The sequence below is a fragment of the Argopecten irradians genome, chromosome 8, assembly GCF_041381155.1.
Source record: "Argopecten irradians isolate NY chromosome 8, Ai_NY, whole genome shotgun sequence".
Classification (NCBI taxonomy): domain Eukaryota; kingdom Metazoa; phylum Mollusca; class Bivalvia; order Pectinida; family Pectinidae; genus Argopecten; species Argopecten irradians.
The window spans coordinates 12,878,421-12,903,780 of NC_091141.1; the positions used below are offsets into that span (position 1 = coordinate 12,878,421).

The window sequence follows — 25,360 nt, forward strand, 5'->3', positions numbered from 1 at the left end:
TCTCATGTTATGTAGTATGGCTTTGTCAACAATAACTTCAGCTGAACTAAACTTGGTCCATGAGCTTAACTCGATAAGCCCTCTTCTACTTCTAGAATATATCTTCTACTTCTGGGAGCTCTTCCGTCTATAGGCTGGAAGATCTTCTGAGAAGACTTCTCTTCTTAGAAGACTGCAAATCGAGTTGAGCTGGTGGCTAATGGCTAGGTGAAATATCAAAACTAAGGCAGAAGTTATTATATATCAAATTTATTTGATTGCTAGCTTTCAAAGCAACGGGAAATTTTTATTGGTAATGTATCAACCAATGATGTGTTATTAGCAACAAAAATAGAAACATCTCAATACAGAATAACCCTTTCAAAACGTACGTCCTCCATTCTCATTCAAGAATATCACACAGGTCATTTAAAACAAATAATATTAACAACAAACATTCATAGAAGTATAACACAGCAAACAGCAAGATACACAACATACTTTTTGTACAGGTATAAAGTATACCGGTGGGGGTGGGGGTACTAAATAGTAGAGAAATGAGAACTTGTGTGTTTTTTTCTGCTTATGTACAGTGACACAAGAGGTTCACAATATAATTTTATAGTTTGAAAACTTCAGTCTTCTCGTCATGCAATATACACAGCGATATGCGAGATACACAATACATATATAATGTGTACCACATATTGTATATGTTAGATGTATAGAATGAGGCGTTGCCATATGTAATACATTTATGGTACCTAAGTTCTACAACTCTACACATACACGGGCTGGTGAAGCTCAATGTCACAGCAAGCAAGTACTAACTTGAACTACCACTTGTCTAAAGTCACTGAATATCAAAAACAAAGTAAAGAAGAGAGATTCGCTTATCTCATGAAGAAAGAAGAAGGTGAAATGAACAAGGTGAAGTATATATATACTTATAGTTATACAATGCATATGAAAAAGGAAACAGAAAGCCTCTTCTAGAGGATGTGAAAAATCATGTCTAAAATAAGATCTTATCAAAAAAGTGTCAAAATAAAACTGAAAGTTTCAAGAGTTCAATTAACTTGATTAAGTACACATATAAGTGATACATAACTGTACGGGATGAAAATTTATCCGAAAATGTTGGTATTTCAAGTCCCCTAATTAACTACCAGTAACATAAACTACTTTACTCCAGTTACTTTCTTACCATACGATTTTGTGAGAAACAAATTTTTCCATACATGTATTTTTGCAAGAGAGCTGGAACGCAAATTCTTATGTTTCACAAGTAAATGTATAACTTGTAAAATTCATTATAAGTACTATCTCTGAAATCAATACATTTTATATGGTAACTACATATTTTATCAGTCCAGAATATTTCAATGAGTTCACACAGTACAAGTATTACCGGTGTTTAATACGTGGTATTTTGTGTCAAATTTATACATGTAAGTATATGAGGTATAAAACCATACAATAAGATTACTCCCAGAAAATGATCCTAGTTTACTAGAATGTTGATAGTCTAACACTCAGACAAATACTGCAACCTGGTATATCAATTAATATTCTTTTTCTTGTTTATCAAGTTGTCAAAGTTAACCACAATCTTAGCAGCTTCTCATCATTTCATAATTCATAACTTTTTTGTTGATAAGCTTGTACTAAAAGTTAGCTAGTGTAAGTTCTAGGTTTGTCACCTAAATGAAAACACTTATTCAACACTTGATCTTACTAAAACTGAACAAGTAAGCAAAAGTTAGTCTGGGTGTACCACCTACATAACTACGCTTTGTCACACCAGTACTATTGAGCTAGAGTATGTTCTGGGTTTATCGCCAACATATCTCCCAAAATGTTGTCTGCCTACCTAGCAACAATACTTTTTTTAGCCATTAATCATATATTTGGAGAAATAGTCATATAGTATTTTACAGTTTAAGTTTTGACAAGAAGGGATTCACCCTATAAAGTCATATCAAGAAGGTTTGAGATATTGTTAATAAAATCAACAAGATAGTAATCTATTTATTGGTATTTCGTTTTTGCATATTACAGAGTTAGCTCCCTTGCAGGTAGGTATTTATTGTTACGTCATTATTTTGTGAGCGCAATTCCCATCGTTTTTCCCCCCGAAAAGTATGACGGTACACTCACAAACAGATGACGTCACAATCAGTACCTACTCGCAGGGCAGATAACTCTGTAATATGCAAAGACGGAAGAGATAGGGTGAGTAATGAAGTGTCATAGCAACAACGTTTTTACTTAAAGGATAATTAGATAACTACAAGCATCAGATATACAACTCTAACTGACTAATACTCAAGCAACCAAGGAACTGGCTATACAGATATGGGTATAAATACATTAAATTACATCTTTATATAACTCTATCACTAAACAATAAACACAACAAAACTAACATCAATAGCTGTCTGGTACAATAAAATTAACACTAACATCTATATAATAATAGCTTAATGAGCCTAACACAATAACATTTACTTCATATCAACACAATAAAATTAAAAGAAAACATTAACAAAATTTCAGGATTTTTTTTTAAACAATTACACATCACCAACGAAATGACTTTCTTTCCATGCCACATATTAAGTTTAATTAATTAGTGAACACTACATAAAACTAATATCACAATGTCTTAACTGAAGATGCATCAAACTTTCAAACACAAACACGATCATGTAAGACTCGTCTGTCCAAACAATATCTCAACAATATGGCCACACTCTATAGACAATGTGTATACAATTGTATATACAAAACAATAGGCTATGAGTAACAACAACTTATTCACTTTAACTAATTAAATCTGCAGTGCTTTCATTCTAAATATGATATTCTATTCAAATTGGACTTTGTGTGGGTTTTTTTTTTTTTTTTTGGAGATGGGAGCGGATAGATTAAAAGCTCCTGTTTGATCTATTTATGGGATCACTGCCTGCCAGCAAACATTACCTGATTGGATGAAAGTTATATTGACATTACCTGATTGGATGAAAGTTATATTGTTAACATGTCATCAATACCGAGGGTTATATTAATTTTGGTAAAATCACTTTAGATATAACAGACCAAGCAATCATCGGAACCAATATGATTTGTTAAGGCTAAAACTTTGTCTATAAATCATACTTTACTGATGTCATATCACATATCTGGTTCTGAAAGGTTCTGTAACTACAAACATATCTTACACAATATAGGTATAATTACCCGGTATATCATTATTTTTCTCTATGTTAAAATTCGATTCAATTTTGTTTTCACTTTGGAAGACTGTGAAATATGACATCATACATGTATATATACCAATATTACAGTAGAGATAAGATTTATGATATATATGTCCCTACTAAAAAACATAGAAATGTCAAAAGATAGACTATTGAGTCAAAATCAGCAGCTAAAAACTTGATTTTTTTGTATGATGCCGCCTATCAAATGTAGCTATTCAAAATATGAAGTGTTTAACTAACGCAACTTCAGCATAGAGTTTTTTTTAAAACAACTCATCCGAACAATAAATGGCACAGAGCCTTGATCTGGCATCACTGTTTCACAAATCTTCTTCAAACATAAAAACATACATGTTACTTTGTCGTAAAATGACAAAGCAGTTTAATTTCTGTGACGATTACATCTGGGTTAATTAACAAATATCGTAATTATAAGAGGCACTTTAACATTACAATGTATCAGAAGATGGGAATCTTCTTCAACAACTTTACCAGAAGTTTACAAGTCAGTCCTCTCCTAACACTTATACAAAAGTATTGAACTTTTACACTTGAAGAATAAAGCTTTATGCAGCACTGAATATTTGTTAAAATTTCACAGGTGTAAAATTTCAAATATGAAATTACTGTTTTGAAATTTGTTATTGACTTTTGAAAGAAGATGTGAGGTATCAAATTTTGAGAATTTGGGTAAATGTATAAAATTTGCAAAATTAAAATCCCTGTGAATATTAACAAATATATAGTAAGAAACAGCTATTTAAACAAACGATAGAGCAAATCAATAGATTTAAAAAGCTGCTAGAAAGCTTGTCACAGAGCGCTAATTCTACATCACTACAAAGACTTATATAACAGATATGTATATATATTTACCTGAAAATCCCAACCAGGGGTGTACACATTTTAGCATATATTACATATAGCACTATAAGAAAAGCAACAGTGTAGCCATTTATAAATTCCCTTTTTCAAACAATAAGAAAACACCTGACATTATCCTGACCTACTTGGTAGATGTGGTCAGATCATTAATTACTTATATGAATAGCAATAACAACCTTTCCTCCAAAACCACTCAACATAAAATAACCATCATTCCATTATCAAACACATTCAAACAGCTCACTAAATAACCAAGATGGAGGTTCTCAACATGTGACTGTTGTTTATTATATTTATCAATTTTATTTTTTGAAGACACACGCTAAGAAGAGTTTATATTAAAAAGTCACAGACACTTGTTGGAGAACTCCTATCTGAATAGCCTATTACTAGTAAATACAGTGTCAGTATATACTCTGTTGTTTTACTTTAGATATTTGTTTAAGTAACTACTTCTTACCAATGCAATTTAAAAGAACATGCACTATGAAAAGGAGTCTGATAATGATAAACACTGTAGGTGTTTACAAACTTATAAAAACGACTATCAACTGCTGTGGAGTTCATCAAATGATTTTTGCATTGTGAAACATGCATAGTTATGGGATAAATAGTTTAACTTTCAGTATTTTACATGACATCCCATTGCTCATGTCCCAAAATACAGAATATAGAATTTTAACAATTTCTTAAATGTGTATAAGCAAATAGTTTTGTAAGCTATAAGACATTTTAGTACAAAATTTACCAAGATATCAAAATATGTTAAAGTCAAATTGAATTTCTCCTTGGAGAATGCACTTTTGTCTGGTACAATTTTGTAGTAGTTTCTATAACAGTAACACTTGGGTTTGATTTTAAGATCACTTGTACTCTTTGTCAATTGAGGACATTTTCTAATACCCAGAATGCTATATTGTGAAAACTATTTGATGTTCTTCCTCAAATGAGAAAATACACAATGTACCTCCATTAACGATTGATAGCAGAATGATTATCCAACATATTACTTAGTATATATACACAGATCAAAAACTCTCGGTGGACCTAATATATACATACAGCATATTTACAATGTGCAGATATCCTCTTATAATATAACCCTCACATCGGGGTAGAAGAAAATTTTTATCACAATAAAACATTAAATATTTAAAGCACATTTGATTAATGTTCATTTCTCTGAGGCTCATAAGAAGCATGATAAATATAACCTATTGTCCTAGTGTGAACATCACCATTGATCCCTGGTTTATATGAGGCTGATCCCAGGCTCACAGAATACTATCTGGCACACATCTTCACTTTAGGGCCACAAGTAACCTGTTATTGTAGGCCAAATGTTAACCATCAACCTGTCAGGGGTCTCAAGTCAATCCGCACCTTTTCACAGCTACTCAGCATACCCACAGTTGGGAAGAAACCTCCTTTAGGAATTGGAACTTGTTTTTTCCCAATCATTTTTCCATTTCTTGTAAAAAATATCTGCAAAAATATAAATAACAAATATCAATTTTACCATTTATACCATCAATATTTGCAAAATACCTAAATAAAAATTAATTTACCATAAATATTATATTCAGGAAGAAAGTAGAGTCACAATCTAAAACATATTGCTTATAAATTAAATTGTTTCTAGATTTTTTCTGTCTTTCTTCAAACCTAACTAATGGGAAAACTTATTTCTACTCATCAATTTTATCGACCATGTTGTGTTGCTATGGTTACCTACCCATACTTTGGTACCATTCTGATCAAGAAATCGGCCGCCGGGTATGATGTCATCATCATCTGAATCATCACTGAATTCATCAATCATATCGTTGTGGACATCGGGATCGTCGGGAGAAAGATCGCTGTCTGTTTCTCCATCATAGTCTGGAGGGAACAGGATCCCACAACCCATTATATCACCTGGAAAACACAATGTACGTAACAATAGGATATCTTTTCTTAAACTCAAGATCCATAAAATGTGGAAAACCAGAAAAAGAAATCACACTCACTTATAAAAGAACAAGTAATCTACCAAATATGAATATTTACATTTTCTAGAATTTTCTTGTGAAATTTTATGATTCTTATAATACAGGTAAATGCTGTTAACTCACCCTCAATATAAACTTCAATATCCACCTTGTCCTTAATACAGGGTTTTTAAGATACCAAAATGATGGGGTGAAGTATGATTTACCACCAATAAGCCTCGGGTTATCGTGACATCACAAAAATTAAAACTATGTTAAATTATAACATCACTATCACCGGAAGGGGAAACTAATTGGCAGTAAATTGTAATTTACTCACGTAAAGTCATTATTTTCTTGATAAAAATATATGCATCAATTAAAAAATTTTGATAAAATTCATATTTCAAACTAAAAATTTCTACCTTTATGGCATCTTGGTCCAAATGGATCTCCAACTCCAGAGCCCACAAATATTTTACCATCGTCAGCATGGTACGCTATAGATCCTTTATTCCATCCAGGATGTCTGTGGTGGGGGTAGTTCTAAAAACAGTTTTAAAATCAGCATATGAATCAACTCAATATAAATGAAAAGAAGATTTCAAACTCATATTAAACATAAATCATTTAGTCTATTTTAACCATGACAAAATATGCATCAATTAAAATTACTTAACAATGACTTAAATAGCAATAAACTTGACACTTGGTAAACTAATGATGATAACCAAAATATTAACTTCATGCAAAAAATACAAAAGAAGAATATAAATATATATTTTGAGTTTTAAATAAGGTGTCACTTTGTTGTACACCATTGAAAGTTTGTAGTATACAATTTGACATGCGACATTTGAATCAAGACCATCATTAATCTAAGTACATTACACTGAACAGCATCCACACTGAGGCGTATAGAGCTATGTGATAACATTCTATACCGCCAAACATTCATCAGCTATTGGGGACTACTAACTCTTCTGGCTACCCCTATGGCAATGTAGCAGTTTTCACCAGGATCCATTATTTCAATTTCAAAATAATGATATGTTGTGTCGAGGGGCCATCTGGCTTGAGCTAGACCAACGTCATGTATACTTTTTCCTCGTCCCATATATTCTAATGTCTGAAATAACACAACAAAATACAGTTTAATTGAAATTGAAAGCAATGTTTTTATAATCAAAGTTTACTTAATCAATATACAAGATGACATTTTACCACTCTTTAATGGCATATTTTTCTAATTAATTTATTAACTAATTGATTAAAATAATTGAAAAACTGAAGAAATTCTATGCACTTTTGTCACTATCCTCTTAAAATTCTGAAGAGTTCTGATTTTGAAAGAGCTTGTTGATTGGTTTCTATTTATAGAGTGACACCACCAAAACTAGAATTTTGACTGAGCAGACCCACAGGTGATAAGTGGAGGGGAGTGAAGTGTATTCAACCGTGGGTCTCTGACAATGTTCATTTCTCTTGAGAAAATTAATACACTGTGAGGGATTCTTCAACTTGATCTTCATAATCTTCTTACCATTTTATACACATATATGAATGCACCAATTCTAATAAACTACAAATAGAGTTAAATTATCTTCAGTTGATAATGATCTAAAACAATTACTAATGAATTTCCTCAACACTTACAGTTCCGTTAAGCCGAACATCATGGAGACGTGACCAGTCCTCTTCCCCGTTGTCAACAGCCATAAGGACCAAGTCCTCATAGAGCCACTCAGCTTCCAGGTTGAGACGGACCTCCTCCCCTGAGGAATGCATCCCAACAGCAGGGTACAGCCCCCGGGCTGGGGCTTGCATCATCATCATGCCAACCTAATTCATTAGAAGACAATTAATCATCATTCATGGTATTCACCTTTTCCATTGTTTGTTAAAATATTTGACCAACATAGCCTCCTTCTTATTGGCATTGTTAGTATCCATTATCAGTTTATCATTTTTCCTTTTAATTTTATGAAAATAGTCTTTTCCTTATGATTTTATGTAAACAATCAAAGAGGCCCAGAGGGCCTGTATCGCTCACCTGGTTTTTTTTTAGTAATTATCACAAAGACTGACAATCATTAGAAAAATTAGCAAAATTGACTCCCAAAGTTTAATTTTGAATCACAACCTTAAAATGATGCTATTGATACCATACAAATATGCTATCCAATACATAGGTTCAGAGACAAAGTAATATATATGAAAATAGTAGCCTAATTGACCTTTTGACCCCGCATCTACTGCCGTCTAAGGCCCCGGGGATCAGCCCTATCATTTGTACAATTTCATATTCCAACCCTGTAAGGATGCTACCATTGCATTATGAGTTCTCTTCCATGCTTAGGTGCAGAGAAGAAGTCGTTTATATGGAAATAGCTAAATTGACCCCTTTTGACCCCACCCTTCAGGCCCCCGGGGGGTCAGCCCCTTCATTTGCAAAATTTTGAATCCAAACCCTTTAAGGATGTAACCATTGCATTATGAGCGTAATCCCATGTTAAGTTGCAGAGAAGAAGTCATTTATATGGAAATTGACCACTTTTGACCACGCCCCTCAGGCCCCCCGGGGGGTCAGTCCTATCATTTGCACAATTTGGAATACCCACCCTATAAGGATGCTACCATTGCATTATGGGTGCTATCCCATGCTTAGTTGCAGACAAGAAGTCATTTATATGGAAATAGCCAAATCGACCCCTTTTGACCCCACCCTTCAGGCCCCCGGGGGGTCAGCCCCATCATTTGTACAATTTTGAATCCCCACCCTATAACGATTCTACCATTGCATTATGAGTGCTGTCTCATGCTTGGTTTCAGAGAAGAAGTCGTTTATATGGAAATAGCCAAATTGACCCCTTTTGACCCCGCCCCTCAGGCCCCCGGGGGGTCAGCCCTATCATTTGTACAATTTTTAATCCCCACCCTATAACGATACTACCATTGCATTATGAGTGCTATCTCATGCTTGGTTTCAGAGAAGAAGTCGTTTATATGGAAATAGCCAAATTGACCCCTTTTGACCCCGCCCCTCAGGCCCCCGGGGGGTCAGACCCATCATTTGTACAATTTTGAATCCCCACCCTATAAGGATGCTACCATTGCATTATGGGTGCTATCCCATGCTTGGTTTCAGAGAAGAAGTCGTTTATATGGAAATAGCCAAATTGACCCCTTTTGACCCCGCCCCTCAGGCCCCCGGGGGGTCAGCCCCTTTTTTTTTACAATTTTGAATCCCCACCCTATAAGGATGCTACCATTGCATTATGGGTGCTATCCCATGCTTGGTTTCAGAGAAGAAGTCGTTTATATGGAAATAGCCAAATTGACCCCTTTTGACCCCGCCCCTCAGGCCCCCGGGGGGTCAGCCCCATCATTTGTACAATTTTGAATCCCCACCCTATAAGGATGCTACCATTGCATTATGGGTGCTATCCCATGCTTGGTTCCAGAGAAGAAGTTGTTTATATGGAAATAGCCAAATTGACCCCTTTTGGCCCCGCCCCTCAGGCCCCTGGGGGGTCTGCCCCATCATTTGTACAATTTTGAATCCCCACCCTATAAGGATGCTACCATTGCATTATGGGTGCTATCCCATGCTTGGTTTCAGAGAAGAAGTTGTTTATATGGAAATAGTCAAATTGACCCCTTTTGGCCCCGCCCCTCAGCCCCCTGGGGGGTCAGCCCCATCATTTGTACAATTTTGAATCCCCACCCTATAAAGATGCTACCATTGCATTATGGGTGCTATCCCATGCTTGGTTTCAGAGAAGAAGTCGTTTATATGGAAATAGTCAAATTGACCCTTTTTGGCCCCGCCCCTCAGCCCCCTGGGGGGTCAGCCTCATCATTTGTACAATTTTTAGTTAGTAGCCCATAAGGATGCTACCAGTCAAATTTTGTTGAAATCCGACCAGCGGTTATGGAGAAGAAGTCGATTGTTGACGGACGACGGACGACGGACGACGGACGCCGGACGACGGACGACGGACGACGGACGCCGGACGCTGCGGTATCCCATAAGCTCACCTCGGTCCTTCGGACCAGGTGAGCTAATAATCAAAGATCCTCCAGTTCCTTTACATTATTTGTAAACATTTGTTTCCAGAGCGTTTAAAGAAACCTGATTAATCCCATAAATATTCACATTGCATATGAATTAGTTATTTACTTCTTTCCCACTGTATGTAGATACACATGGTTCACCTTATCTGCCTAACGTATGTAAATTTAAACATAACAAGAACATAGTCACTCAGATCCCCCGCCAATGGAGATATCAAAGCTGAAGTAACTTTGATTGTGGAGACTTATGTGTATGAAAAAAAAACAGGAAAAAGTGCAAAAAATGAAAACCTAAAAATAGCAAAAGGTACTACTAGACCATAAAATGAATGTGTCTATGAAGTGGAAATATCTCTGCTGGTTTTAGAGTTATGCTCCGGAAATGAACCTGCTACAAAAATATGATATTTTCAGCAATGTTTCTATGGTTACAGAAAAAAGCACAAAAAGTGAAAACCTACAAATAGCAAAAGGCACTACTAGACCATAAGAACAATGTGTCTATGAAGTTTCATGGAAATATCTCTGCTGGTTTTAGAGTTGTGCTCCGGAAACGATTCTTACACAAAAATCTGCCATTTTCAGCAATGTTTCCATGGTTACAGAAAAAAGTACAAAAAGTGAAAACCTTAAAATAGCAAAAGGCACTACTAGACCATAAGACCAATGTGTCTATAAATTTTTGTGGAAATATCTCTTCTGGTTTTAGAGTTATGCTCCGGAAACGAACCTGGTACAAAAATATGATATTTTCAGCAATGTTTCTATGGTTACGGAAGAAGTGCAAAAAATGAAAAGCTAAAAATAGCAAAAGGCACTACTAGACCATAAGAACAATGTGTCTATGAAGTTTCATGGAAATATCTCTGCTGATTTTAGAGTTGTGCTCTGGAAACGATATTTACACAAAAATCTGCCATTTTCAGCAATGTTTCCATGGTTACAGAAAAAAGTACAAAAAGTGAAAACCTTAAAATAGCAAAAGGCACTACTAGACCATAAGACCAATGTGTCTATAAATTTTCGTGGAAATATCTCTGCTGGTTTTAGAGTTATGCTCCGGAAATGAACCTGCTACAAAAATATGATATTTTCAGCAATGTTTCTATGGTTACAGAAAAAAGCACAAAAAGTGAAAACCTACAAATAGCAAAAGGCACTACTAGACCATAAGAACAATGTGTCTATGAAGTTTCATGGAAATATCTCTGCTGGTTTTAGAGTTGTGCTCCGGAAACGATTCTTACACAAAAATCTGCCAATTTCAGCAATGTTTCCATGGTTACAGAAAAAAGTACAAAAAGTGAAAACCTTAAAATAGCAAAAGGCACTACTAGACCATAAGACCAATGTGTCTATAAATTTTTGTGGAAATATCTCTTCTGGTTTTAGAGTTATGCTCCGGAAACGAACCTGGTACAAAAATATGATATTTTCAGCAATGTTTCTATGGTTACGGAAGAAGTGCAAAAAATGAAAAGCTAAGAATAGCAAAAGGCACTACTAGACCATAAGAACAATGTGTCTATGAAGTTTCATGGAAATATCTCTGCTGATTTTAGAGTTGTGCTCTGGAAACGATATTTACACAAAAATCTGCCATTTTCAGCAATGTTTCCATGGTTACAGAAAAAAGTACAAAAAGTGAAAACCTTAAAATAGCAAAAGGCACTACTAGACCATAAGACCAATGTGTCTATAAATTTTCGTGGAAATATCTCTACTGGTTTTAGAGTCATGCTCTGGAAACCATTCGTACGGACGGACGGACGGAACCCATTTGTATATCCCCCGCCAACTTCGTTGGGCGGAATAACTAACCTCTTTTCCATTATGTGTAAAGAAGACCTTTACAGACGAATGCTCTGGAAACCATTCGTACGGACGGACGGACGGAACCCATTTGTATATCCCCCGCCAACTTCGTTGGGCGGAATAACTAACCTCTTTTCCATTATGTGTAAAGAAGACCTTTACAGACTGCCCTGGCCCCTCCTCGGGGGCTGAGAATTTGATTCCACATCCTATCTTGTCTCCGGTCTGACTCTTGGTGCCAAAAGGTTTGCCAAAGCCATTAGCTTTATACAGTCTGCAATCACAAACAAAATCAGATTCAATAAATACTGATACTAAATAGTGATACATGAATTTCACAGGGAATCAAACTTAAACTGCTAAAACACATTTTGAGATTTTTCTTCAGAGGCTTTTAATATTCAGTATAACACTTTTGAATTATAATATGAATGAAGACAAGATAAATTGTTCTGTGATGTTTGGCTATTACACTCAGTCTAGCTTATTGAACATTTGTATGTCTTATTCATCCCCACGTAAACAGGAGTGCAAATGGAATATGACATTAAACAGATTCCACTGTATATAAAATTCTACATACTTCCCATCATCAGCATGAAATCCTACAGAAAAAGCTCTCCACCCTGGCTGGGCATCCAGAGGATATCGTTGGGGTACAAGACCCACTCCTGAAAATTAGATATGTTACTGTAATGGAACTCATGATGACATCCATGATCTTTTACAAGTAAATCACATCTAAACATACTTGAATCACCTTGTAATTCACACATTGGAACTTTTCCAGCTTCTACCTATAACAGTGAAACCATCTATAACATAAATCTTACATTCTTTTGTGAACTTTTTGGGACTGATAAAAGGTCTCATTTCTGATAAAAAAATCTAGCTCTGGAAATGTTTTTTTTTTCAAAGTTGCCAGATTTATCTCCAATTCTCGTATGATGTAATGAGGTAAGTACTTCCATTAGAATATCAAATTTAATAGAAAAGAAATCTCAATGATATATCAACATGTATAGCATTAAAGTGAATAGTCGGGCAAAGAAAACCAGTCTAAATGCGTTCATTGGCCTTCCAAAAGTTCTCACATATTAATACGACGGCCAAGTTCTGCTTAGTTTCCCAGTTCTGACCATTAAAGTAAAGAAAAATTGAAAGCATTGAAAGCGAGGCTGCGTGGAAATGTAACCACGGACATAGTGAGCCGGGAGGACGTTTTAGAATTTCTATACTTTAAATTAATTTCTTCGTACGCAGACAGATTTTGACGAGATTTTATTTTTCCATTTCATAAGAAATTATACTGGATACATTCACACCATTTTTACCAACTTTAGCCATCCTTGCCCGACTGTTCACTTTAATTATGTTCTTTTTTAATAGTCGTAGTAAAAGTAGAAAAGATTGCTTCTTATCAATATTTGGTTTCCCAATGGACTCACCTATAGTTCCACGATTACCAATGTCAAGAATTTCCACTTCAAAGTAGTAGTCTTCTGGAGTGAGAGGCTCCCCAGCTACATACAAACCAACACTGAATCTGTCGTTAGGGGAGTAGCTGAAAAGCCAGATTAATGTGGCCATGGTTAGTAGAAAAGCTATAATGAAATGCACCATATACTACTCAATATGTGCCAAGGGTGCTTTCAAAAATTAAGGGCCACTTCATAGAATCAAATTTTGTAATTAATTATTACTGGGGCTACTTGTAATATATAAGTCAAAAATCTATTTGCAAAAGAAATCAGAACAGGTATTGATGGCTATACAGAAATTAGACCTACAGCAAATATTACACACATTATTTCAACAGAGATTTTCCTGATGCATCTCTCTAACTCACAAGAGGCCCAGAGGGCCTGTATCGCTCACATGGTTTGTAATGCCAAGTACTGTATGTTGTGTATACTGGTTCATTGTTTCTTTTCTGAAGAAATTTGAATATTTACCTCTAATTCCCCTATTGGTCCCCACCCTTCATGCCCCCGGGGCCAAAATTTATACAAGTTCTGTTCCCCTTCTCCCAAGGATGTTTGTGGCCAAATTTGGTTACAATACATGCAGAACTCTAGGCCAAGTAGCGATTTATAGGATTTACCTCTATTTCCCCTATTGGGCCCCGCCCCTCCTGCCCCCTGGGGGTCAGAGCCAAAATTTATAAAAGTTCTGTTCCCCTTCCCCGAGGGATGTTTGTGGCCAAATTTGGTTACATTCCATGCAGAACTCTAGGACTAGTAGCGATTTAAAGGATTTGCCTCTATTTCCCCTATTGGGCCCCGCCCCTCCTGCCCCCGGGGGGTCAGAGCCAAAATTTATACAAGTTCTGTTCCCCTTCCCCCAAGGATGTTAGTGGATAAATTTGGTTACATTTCATGCAGAATTATAGGACAAGTAGCTACTTATAGAATTTACCTCTATTTCCCCTATTGGGCCCCGCCCCTCCTGCCCCCTGGGGGTCAGAGCCAAAATTTATAAAAGATCTGTTCCCCTTCCCCCAAGGATGTTGTGGCCAAATTTGGTTACAATTCATGCAGAACTATAGGACAAGTAGCGATTTATAGGATTTACCTCTATTTCTCCTATTGGGCCCCGCCCCTCCTGCCCCCTGGGGGTCAGAGCCAAAATTTATACAAGTTCTGTTCCCCTTCTCCCAAGGATGTTTGTGGCCAAATTTGGTCACAATCCATGCAGAACTCTATGACTAGTAGCGATTTATAGGATTTACCTCTAATCCCCCTATTGGGCCCCGCCCTTCCTGCCCCTGGGGGGTCAGAGCCAAAATTTATACAAGTTCTGTTCCCCTTCCCCCAAGGATGTTAGTGGACAAATTTGGTTACAATTCATGCAGAACTATAGGACAAGTAGCGATTTATAGGATTTACCTCTATTTCCCCTATTGGGCCCCGCCCCTCCTGCCCCTTGGGGGTCAGAGCCAAAATTTATACAAGTTCTGTTCCCCTTCCCCCAAGGATGTTAGTGGCCAAATTTGGCTACAATCCATGTAGAACTCGATCCATGTAGAACTCTAGGACAAGTAGCGATTTATAAGATTTACCTCTATTTCCCCTATTTGGCCCCGCCCTTCCTGCCCCTTGGGGGTCAGAGTAGTGTTTCCCACAGGAAAAAAAAAGGGCATGGTGCTGGGTTTTGAAAAGGGCACCTTGACCGCGATAAATAACCATCAGAGGGGCACAAAGGTTATATCGACAACTTCCAATACAAGGGGAAATCTTTAAAACTGACTTGTTGTTTATTTAATTCTGGTTCAACTTAATATCATTTTAATGCTTTAAACTCTCTTTGTTGCTAAGTAATATCAGGACATCTATTTAATTATTCTGGGTGAAAAAAAATGATTTTTGAAAATTGTAATCTGCAGATAATATGATCATGACTATAATTGATTCACAATAAAGATCTAAATTTCATTTATATTAATTAAAAGAATGGGAAAATTCAAAATGTATTCCTTTATTTCAATCCAATTACCTTTATTTTAATATATATCTTTATTTAAATATTAAAAATACTGTATTGATTTGAATAAGATAACATGTTTTTATTATAATGGACAATTAATTAAAATAATGTTCTAAATTTACAAGCACTAAATTAAGAAAATACAGATAAGTGTTAGAGTAGTATGCAAAATATTTCAATTTAATCTGATAGAGAAAAAAGTTGATTTCTTTTTAATTTGATTTATTTTAATTACTTTGCTATTAATAATTTTATTATTATTAAGATATCTTTTCTAAAAATAAATTCACACCGAAATTCTAAAAAAATAATACCGTTTTCATTTTTAAAAACGTGAATATTAGTAAAATCCTGAAATTCAATACCTCCGGATCTACTATTACAATACACCCAAAATGGCGGCCATTACGATTGCAAATCTTGTGACATCCATCAGATATAGATAGGCCTATTTAACATTAAAACGTGAGTAAATCATTTACAGTTGTAAGCAGTATTTGTTTTTGAAGTAATGCTCACTAGCTGTAGTCATAAAACTTATTGAAAGGCCAGCTGATTGTTTTCTAGGCTGCCGATCGGCTGCTTGACTTCAGCTTACGTAATACACAGACCTGAAAGTGACACCACAAGCCATGGTGGAAATAGCCCAAGGCTGCTAATTAGGGTCACTGGGGTGTTGGTCAGGGGGTCAGGGAGTGGTCACACTTCTTTTGTTTACTTAATTATCAAGCCACTACCTGGTATTTTGGTAGTTTAGTAGAAGTGTACTGGGGACAAACAGGGCACGGCGTTATGTCATAGGGGCATGGCGTCAGGTAAAAAGGGCACGGCGCGGCGCCATGCTAATCGGGGGTGTGGGAAACACTATCAGAGCCAAAATTTATACAAGTTCTGTTCCCCTTCCCCCAAGGATGTTAGTGGCCAAATTTGGTTACAATCCATGCAGAACTCTATGACAAGTAGCTATTTAAAGGAAATCTTGACGGACGGACGGACGCCGCGCCATGACATAAGCTCACCGGCCCTCTGGGCCAGGTGAGCTATAAATAATTGTGGTTGACTCCTAAAATGAAGTCATGGGGGTCCTGGGACTCAATGCACAGGTACATAATAAAGTGAATATAAACCTGTATAAACTTTATTATATTTTACATTGATTGCAAAACAAGTTATATCACTTGTATAAATCACTTCCAATGGTCTGGATTCCTATACTTGGAGATAAATGGAGTGCCAAGTGAAAACCTACTTGATCCGCCAGGTGACCCCTGACCTTTTCTGTCCGTGTCAGGGACTCAACCCCAGCTGTTGGCTTGGTGAATGGCAAGTGACTTAACTACTACACTAGCTATATAGGTGAGAGGCCTAGGCGATCGTGGCTGAACCGCTACACCAACCAATCACCCCAAATAATAAAGTGAGAATGCAGACTTGATAGGATCTGTATGTTATTTCAATTTAAAAACATCAGGCTAAATTATCATACTACCTGAGAACATCTCCATCAACATTGATGTTGGAATACCGAGGTTGTCCTGCTTCTACATCAGCATCTCGCACCTGCCCAGCATCCTGGTGAAGTCTCTGGTGATGTCTAAATACGTGCATGAATTGATTTGGATATCGTATTTCCATGGCCACTAAGTTCTGTAGGAAAAAATCATTTCACTTAAATTTTGAAGCAATGCTGTTTTTGATTCATTTATAAAACAAAAACCAAACTTTCAACTGTATGCAGTATTTGGTCAATAGTTGATGATTTGCTAAATTGACAATTTACATATTACAAGTACTGGTCCTACTCCTGACTATTTACATGTAGGGTTATCTGTTTGTAGGTCTGGTAGCACGCTAAATCTGGCTATATAGGTAGATTTGACTATATAGCCAAATCAGACAGTGGACAAATGTAAACAAAAGTGACAACCTTGTCATAAAATCAGTGTACACATCGAAAATTAAATGACTAATCTTTATAATTGGCAAAACAAAATATTTTGTCATCCAAGATAATTTCTTTTAAAATCTGTCGTTGCATTTTTTGGTACTCGCATCCATTCATTCTTATGTTCTGATGAAAGATATAAAATCCAAATTTCTCATTTGAAATATGCCACATATCTTGTTGTTTATGAGCCGACTATAGCACTTTCTGCACATGGTTGATTTGCACGGGGATCTGCATGCTCCAAGCGCACCTGTTGCCCGAATCTTCATCAGGTGGATGCTTATCTGCAGACGACACAACAACGCCATATTGGTTTGCCTTGCTATAGTTTTGTTACCAGGGAATAAGGCCATTCAGGCTGACGTCACACTGGACAGAACAAAAGATTAGGCCACGCCCACTGGTGGTCTAAATTGGCTTGGGTTTAGTAGAGACATATAGTGAGAAAAATACAGGTAAGTTGATTACTACCGACACAGAAATGTCAGCGAAAATTGGAAGACATCATTGGAAAGGGAATAATCCCATCTCCATTTTGGTGTATGACATTTAAGGATCGGTCTGAAAATAAGGAAGAAATCATTAATTAAAAATTTACACTGTACAGTAATACAAAGCCAAACCACCAAAGTTAGACCACCAGTGGGCGGAGCTTAACTGGCCATTGTGATGTCACTAATTGCTATATGAATGGGCTTATAGTGATAATGGATACTAAATAATTGCAACGATGGAATTTTAAAAAGTCGCCTGCCAATGAACAAGTCGGCAAACATTATTCATATCACCGACTTACATGTTTCGTCATCCATGCTTTCATACTGCAAGAGAAAAATGTGACTAGACCTCACCTGTTTGTTTACATTTGTCAACTATAACGTGTTGTCAGATTTGACTATATAGTCAAATCTAAATATATAGCCAGATTTAGCGTGCTACCGGACTACTCCAACAATGTTAGAGGTATAGCACGATGAGACACTTATGGAACATTACATCGTGTCTAACCTCTAACTTCCGATAGGCCATTTACCCGATGCTGAGGGTAACATTTTCAGAGTTTGGATTGTGACAATATAAAACATTTAAATCATATACAAATCCTCATCAATGTCAAATACCTACCTCTTTTTCATAAATCAACAAGTATTTTGACAAAATCAGCCCCCTGCAATGTCATTCAATGGGTTTAGTCAGAGGTATTCCGATACGTTTTAATATTCAAATTTTCTGCGAAAACAAACGTATCGGAATATCTCTGATTAAACCGATTGAATTACACTGCAGGGGAAGTCACTCTAATCGCTCTTCACTAGGACGTTGCTTTCGATGTCACAAGTCAGAAAGCGCCGGTAATTTTGGATTAAAATATTGCGTTTGACTATATAGACAACGTTTATATGCCTTTGCATAGTTTGTGTGTGATTATGGATTATCGGAGGACTGATGCGTGATTATGACTCTAGGAAAAAAGGTATACTATTGTGAAAAAATTAACTTTAATCGAGGTGGGGGTAAAAAATCCAATATTGCGACTGTCGTCCCTTTCTCTGTTTTATAGTCGGCCTAAATATTCCGATTTTTTAATAATTTTTCAAATCTCGTATTTTTTGAAAAAAATCACATGACTGTCATATATACTCATCAGTCCATCCTCCAATTACAAAAAAATGGATGACTACATCCATTTTCATTGAGTTGGCCCCCTGTGAGGATGATTTCTGAACACAGGCTAAGGCTCTATATTCAGCTCCTTCTTATCTTTCCCGGTATAGGTCTATTGTGACACAATTCAGCTAATCAGAAAGTCAGAAACAGCTGCGACACACACAGTCTACTTCCGACAATCGTAAAATGATTAAGATGATTCCTATCATAATTTCTCATCGTCTAAACTGAAACATTGTTGGAGAAACATTCAAACATGGATTAAAATAGGTACCCTTAAATAAGGAGATTTTCATTCTTTCATTTGTGTCATTAAATTCATACCTTATGCGAATATATCTTACTGCGCGCAAGCATTTCCTCTTTAAAACTTTCATCATAAGTTACTTCCTATATTGCAAACAAAAATAACAACAACGTAATGTTGTCATTTCCATGGGGCCCGAAAAGGGGACTTTAGTCCGTACGACAGCTGTTACAAAACACGATTGTCCATAGATAATCACGCGTGGCAGCATTTTTGTAAAACACAAGGATTGCTAGGTGTAATGTAGTCCTTTTTATTTGCTTAACATGGTAAATCACTGACCTGTAATGAAGACACGACATCTTTCTCGTTCATCTCTTGTCAACGCATCGTGTTTTGTTCTTCATTTCGCCGGCAGGTGGTGCTGCTTCTGATCTATGTCGCTGACAACCTTAACAAAAATGCTTGGTATGGTATCCAAATCAAGCGTTTTGATCACACGAAAATATCCGTCAGATCTGGGTTACAAGAATGATTAATATCAGAAGGACGCTTACAAATTGTTTTGCGCGGGAAAAATAAAAATGTCATTATTCGCCTACAAATACAGTTTATCCATAAAGATGAAAGAAAGTTGGAAATACCTAAAATGTTGATTTAGGTTTCTCCTTAGTTCATCGATCGTTCACATCATTGGTCCTCCCTGAGACTTTATTTTCTGGTCCCTGTTTTCACCAAGGACTTATCACTATATTTACGTTCATTATATATTTATATATATACGTCCTTGGACTTAAAAATCCTTGGGTTTTCACTAATTTGAATGATCTGGATCAAAGCGTCAGCTTATCTCACCTTTTTTTAAACTACGTCCTAGCAGAAAACTCATGAGTCTTGTCCTAGTATAGGCTACATCTACATACATGTAAGTTTCCGTTTCGTTTCCAGGGTTTACAATTATACGCACTAAAAGCTCGTGTCAGAAAATTGACCCTTTTAAGCCGAAAACCCGACAGGAACAAGACAGTAGGAAACTATCAAGGAGTTATATCCCAATATACACAAGATCTTAGATCGGTGACCGCCTTATATCCCTACGGCCCAATAGTCCGAAGGCCCATTAGTCCTAAGGCCCGTTAGTCCGAAGGTCCAATAGTCCTAAGGCCCGTTAGTCCGAAGGCCCGATAGTCCGAAAAAATAAATATAACTGGAATTTATATGTGAACAGTACTCGAAATGTTTATTACGGTTTTCGATGCAAAAGATTTGTTGTAAATTTGCTAAGGTATACTTACATATGTATGTGACTATAGATTTGATGAAAAATGATAATAAAAAACGAAATGCTGCGAATTTTAAAAAAGAGCATAATCTTGAAATACGTAAACGTATCTGATATTAAAGAGTATACAGGGGCGTAGGAAGCGGGGGGGGGGGGGGGGGGGGGGGCGGGGGGGGGAGGGGGGCAACTGCCCCCCGTTCCCCAGGACGGGGGGGCAAACATGTCTTTTTGCCCCCCCCCCCCATTTTCGCCGACTGAAATGTTCTAAAAATGCATATTTGAAAGAAAAAAGGGTCCTCCTGCACAATTTTCGTACTTCATTCTAACAAAATTTCCGCTGCGCGGCGCATTTCCTAAAACGTTCAAGCACATAATGTTCAAATCTTTAATAGTAGTAATTCAATACACATGAACTACACTAAAAGTGTCCATTTAGGGATTCTACGTTCTGCATTTGTATTTCAAAAAATGTCTCTTAAAAGATTACTTTGTTTACATGTCTTAGCAAGACAATTAATTTATTATTATTTTGAGTTACAAAACAATGTGCCGTTGGTGTGAACCCGGTATGTTCAGATCGAGCAGGGCTGCACAGGCCTCCTGTGTTACAAAATATTAAGGACCTTCCCCCCCCCCCCCCCCCCCCCAATTACGTTTCATCTTCCTACGCCACTGGTATATGCATTTTAATTTACAATGCAATCACGTTTAACATCACCCCCCAAAATATCATTATGCGGACCATTTCTGTCATTAAGGGTAGATTACAAATACAAGTCAAAGAAAGGGGAAGGAAACGCAAAATACATGTACATATTGTAAAATATAACGTATGTAAGGTATAATAAAGGTCATTTTTCGGTAAATTTTGATTATATACATCATTTATTCATGGAGCAACGTTAACCCTAATGCAATCAAATTACAGTGTACATAAGGCTTACAATCGGACAACTTTAAAGCTTGTATGCTTGTGAGATATCTTATAAAATATAACATATAAACCTGTTTTAGTATTATTTTTTTATTTTGATGTAATTTTGAACTCGCAATGCTCCATGAATAAATGACAACTTGCCGTCCAATCGTCCATACAAATTGTCAGATCAGCACTGCAGAAAAATGTATTCGTGAAAATACAACTGTACGTTAATTATAACAACTATATAACTTGCAATATTTACTAAATTTCGGACTAACGGGCCTTCGGCTTATTGGACCTTCGGACTAACGGACCTTCGGACTATTAGGCCGTAGGGATATAAGGGTGTCTCTTACCATGCTATACTAACAACGGCAACAACAGAAAGAAGCTTACTAGAGTGTTATCAAACGCCTTAGGGTCCTAAAACCTGCGAGCATAGGTTCTGGCTCTGTTACATGTGCACCACGACATGCCCATAGACGTGGATACCGTTATTGACATTTCCGATGAGCAAAAAAACAGGAGGATGTCTTTACAATGAACTTTGATATGTGACTAGTCTTCGTCGCTATCACAATAAAATAAGTGCACAAATAAAGAGTACATTTGTATTCAATTTTCATTTAGATCTAGTCCCCTTTGTGTGCATTCAATTGAACTTTTAACTACGCGTTTTCATGTGTAGAAATGATCCGATGAGATTATCAACACTTACACGCATAAAGAAATTGACTGTCTATTAAAACTCTGTTTTCTTACAAAATTATCAAAATTGCTCTAGGCCTACCATTTAATTTCATTTCAACATATTTTATTAATAACAAATATTAAAGGGATCTGACAAAAGGCAAGCCTATATAAGTCATCTCCCGTCCCGGAGGTTACATTGCATACATATTTACATACATAAATAGACAATATTACAGGATTAATGTAAGTGAATATATACATATCAACAATCACATACATACCCCTCTCTCACACACATACACACATAGTGTAGCTTTACTCAGATTCATCGATTAAAGATATAAGATTAAACTTACATCAAGAAGATTAGCATATGATATTCATAAATAAGTATATTTATAGTAAGTATATGACCAAATAACAAATTTAACAGGATAGCTAGGATTAATTGAATCTGTTAGTGGCAGAGATATAATTAGTCACATTAGAAAGGATGAATTGATTCTCTTCAATAGATAATTGGGTATCACCAGATGTTAATAGTTTAGAAGAGATATGATTGAAATGGTTAGCAATGTTAGTAATAAAGTGTCTGGAGTCAGTAAAAAGAGGACAGAAGAAAAAATAGTGATCAGCATTTTCACAAGCAGCGCCACAGGAACAAGCAGGGTCATCAATAAGGTGGTCTTTATATTTGTCAAAGTTTAGATTGCTCGCATTATTACGTAATTGACAAAGTATTATATTAAGTTTTCTTGGATTACAGGAGGTGAAGTTAACAGCATTACTATTAGAGTGTGTTTGAGTTTTATTTAAATTCTTTTTAAAAGTACTAAGAGTAGGGGATGAGGTAATAGAATGGTCAAGATTATTCCATAGGCGCATTGTATCGGGAAAGAAACTACGGTCATAGGTGCATGTTCTGGATGGAGGAATATTAAAGAATCTATTAGTGCGAAGTCGGTGAGTAACATTATTATTAATATAGGGTTCAATAGTGTGATATAGATAGTCAGCCGTTAAGTGATTTATTATTTTGTACATTAAAATGAGTTTATGTCTATTACGTCTATCTTTTAATTTTTCAAACCCAGATTCATAATATAATATTTGATGAGACGTTCCACTTCTGAGGCCAGTAATAATTTTTATTGCATCAATTTGGACAGATTCAAGAAGTTTTTCGTCTCCAATATTACAGTTATCCCACACAGAAGAGGCATATTCTAAGATGGGGCGGATGAAAGAGAGATATAAAGATTCCAACGATTTCCTGTCAATTTTGTGTTTAAGCATGCGCAAGATATTAAGTCTTTTACAAGCAGTATCATATATATATTTAATATGATCACCCCAGCTTCCATTTGAGTTAAAAATAACACCAAGATGTTTGTGGAAAACATGTTCATTAATTATTTGATTATTAAAGATAAGTTGTGGATGGTATCTCTTTTTCCTTGAAACAGATAAAGCAACAGTTTTCTGTGGATTAAAATGAATTTTCCAAAGTTTAGCCCAATTATAAATGGATTCTAAGTCATCGTTGAGATCATTAGCTGGGGTAATAACATCTTCATCAACTATAACATAAAAGTGATGTATCATCAGCAAAAAGTTTTACATTAGTATTAATTTCATGAGTGATGTCATTAATAAAAAGAAGAAAAAGGAAAGGACCAAGAACAGAGCCTTGGGGAACACCAGCAGAAATGGATTTAAAATTGGACATATAACCTTCAAAGATAACTCGTTGTTTCCTGTCAGATAAATAGCTCTCAAACCATTTGTAAAGATTGCCAGAAATACCATATTTTTTAAGTTTATAAAGAAGTCCTTTGTGCCATACCCTATCAAAAGCCTTACTAATATCGCAAAAGACTAATCTAATATCTTTACCATTATCTAAGTTTTTGGAAATTACATCATAAATAGAAATAAGTTGATTGACAGTTGAATCCCTACGTTGAAATCCAGACTGATTCTCACTTATGATATGATGTTTCGTTACAAAGTTAAATACATATTTAAAAATAATTTTTTCTAATAATTTACTTAAACAGGAAGTAATAGCAATAGGTCTGTAGTTACTGGGATCATCAACAGAACCTTTACCTTTATAAATAGCAGTAACATTTGAGGATTTCCAAGAGTGTGGTACCTTACCAGTTAAAATAGTTTTCTGAAAAAGTAATTTCAGAGGTGTAAATATAGAAGGTGCAAGATTTTTTATTATTGTAGGAGAAACATTATCAGGTCCAGCAGGCTTGTTAAGTTTTATTAGGTTAATTTGATCTAAGATATCTTGATCAGTAATGTTGATATTGGAAAAATTAAGGTGACTAAGGGGAGGTAAGTCAGGATCAGAATCATCAACTTCAGCTGTGGAATTTGAAATAGAACAGAAGAAGTTATTTAATGCCTCTGCTTTGTCCATAGGATGAATAATTATATTACCACCAATTTTAAAAGGTTGTGAAGAAGAAGACTTATTAGAGAAGTTACTAATAGACTTGGCAATACGCCACCATTTGCCAGGCGGAATTGACTTGTCAGATAGGGTATTTTGTAATTTATTTAAATAGTTTTGTTTTGCCTGTCTTATCATATCAATAACATCATTACGTGCAATCCTAAATCTGAGCCAGTCATTCTCCCTATTAGTAGATCTTGCTTTCTTATGTAATCTATTTTTAACCCTCAAATTTCTTCTTATTTCCTGGGTCATCCATGGTTTATCATTAGGACGAATTCTAATTACTTTGACAGGAATATGCAAGGCGGCTAAACTATGGATTTTATCAATTATAAGATTATTAATATCATCAACATTATCATTAGGGTCAATTAGAGCCTGCCAGTCAACTGACGAAAGAGAGCGATTCATTTCAGTCCAATTAGCTTCATTGAACTTATGGATAGTACGTTTATACGACTTCTCTTTAAAAGTTTTAAAACAAACATTAATACTGATTGGACAATGGTCACTACACAGTGGTGATAATATTTCAGAACTCTGTATAATGTTAGGATTGTTTACATAAAATATATCAATGCAGGAGGCAGAAGTTGGAGTTACTCTGGTTGCAGAATTTAATTGCAGTGTAGTAAGAAAGTCACCAAAG

The 25,360-nt window shown here is 35.9% G+C and overlaps 1 protein-coding gene across 4 annotated transcripts; it reads right to left on the reverse strand.

The window, feature by feature from the left end:
* Positions 1-233: 233 nt before the first annotated feature.
* LOC138329408 (SPRY domain-containing protein 3-like) lies at positions 234-19,792 on the reverse strand. 4 transcript variants are annotated; one of them, XR_011209451.1, is made up of 11 exons: positions 19,684-19,792; positions 16,968-17,125; positions 13,441-13,556; positions 12,576-12,663; positions 11,999-12,266; positions 7,757-7,942; positions 7,080-7,229; positions 6,526-6,646; positions 5,866-6,047; positions 2,995-5,615; positions 234-2,964 (listed from the first exon to the last, which is right to left on the reverse strand). XR_011209451.1 is itself a non-coding variant. In XM_069276378.1 (10 exons), the coding sequence occupies exons 1-10, from the start codon at positions 19,714-19,716 to the stop codon at positions 5,481-5,483; spliced, it is 1,314 nt and encodes a 437-aa protein (XP_069132479.1). In that variant the 5' UTR covers positions 19,717-19,792; the 3' UTR covers positions 234-5,480. The 4 variants fall into 4 exon arrangements, 3 of the variants coding, with proteins under 3 accessions (XP_069132479.1, XP_069132476.1, XP_069132478.1); XM_069276378.1 differs by having other exon boundaries at positions 234-5,615; positions 12,122-12,266; XM_069276375.1 differs by having other exon boundaries at positions 234-5,615.
* Positions 19,793-25,360: the final 5,568 nt, after the last annotated feature.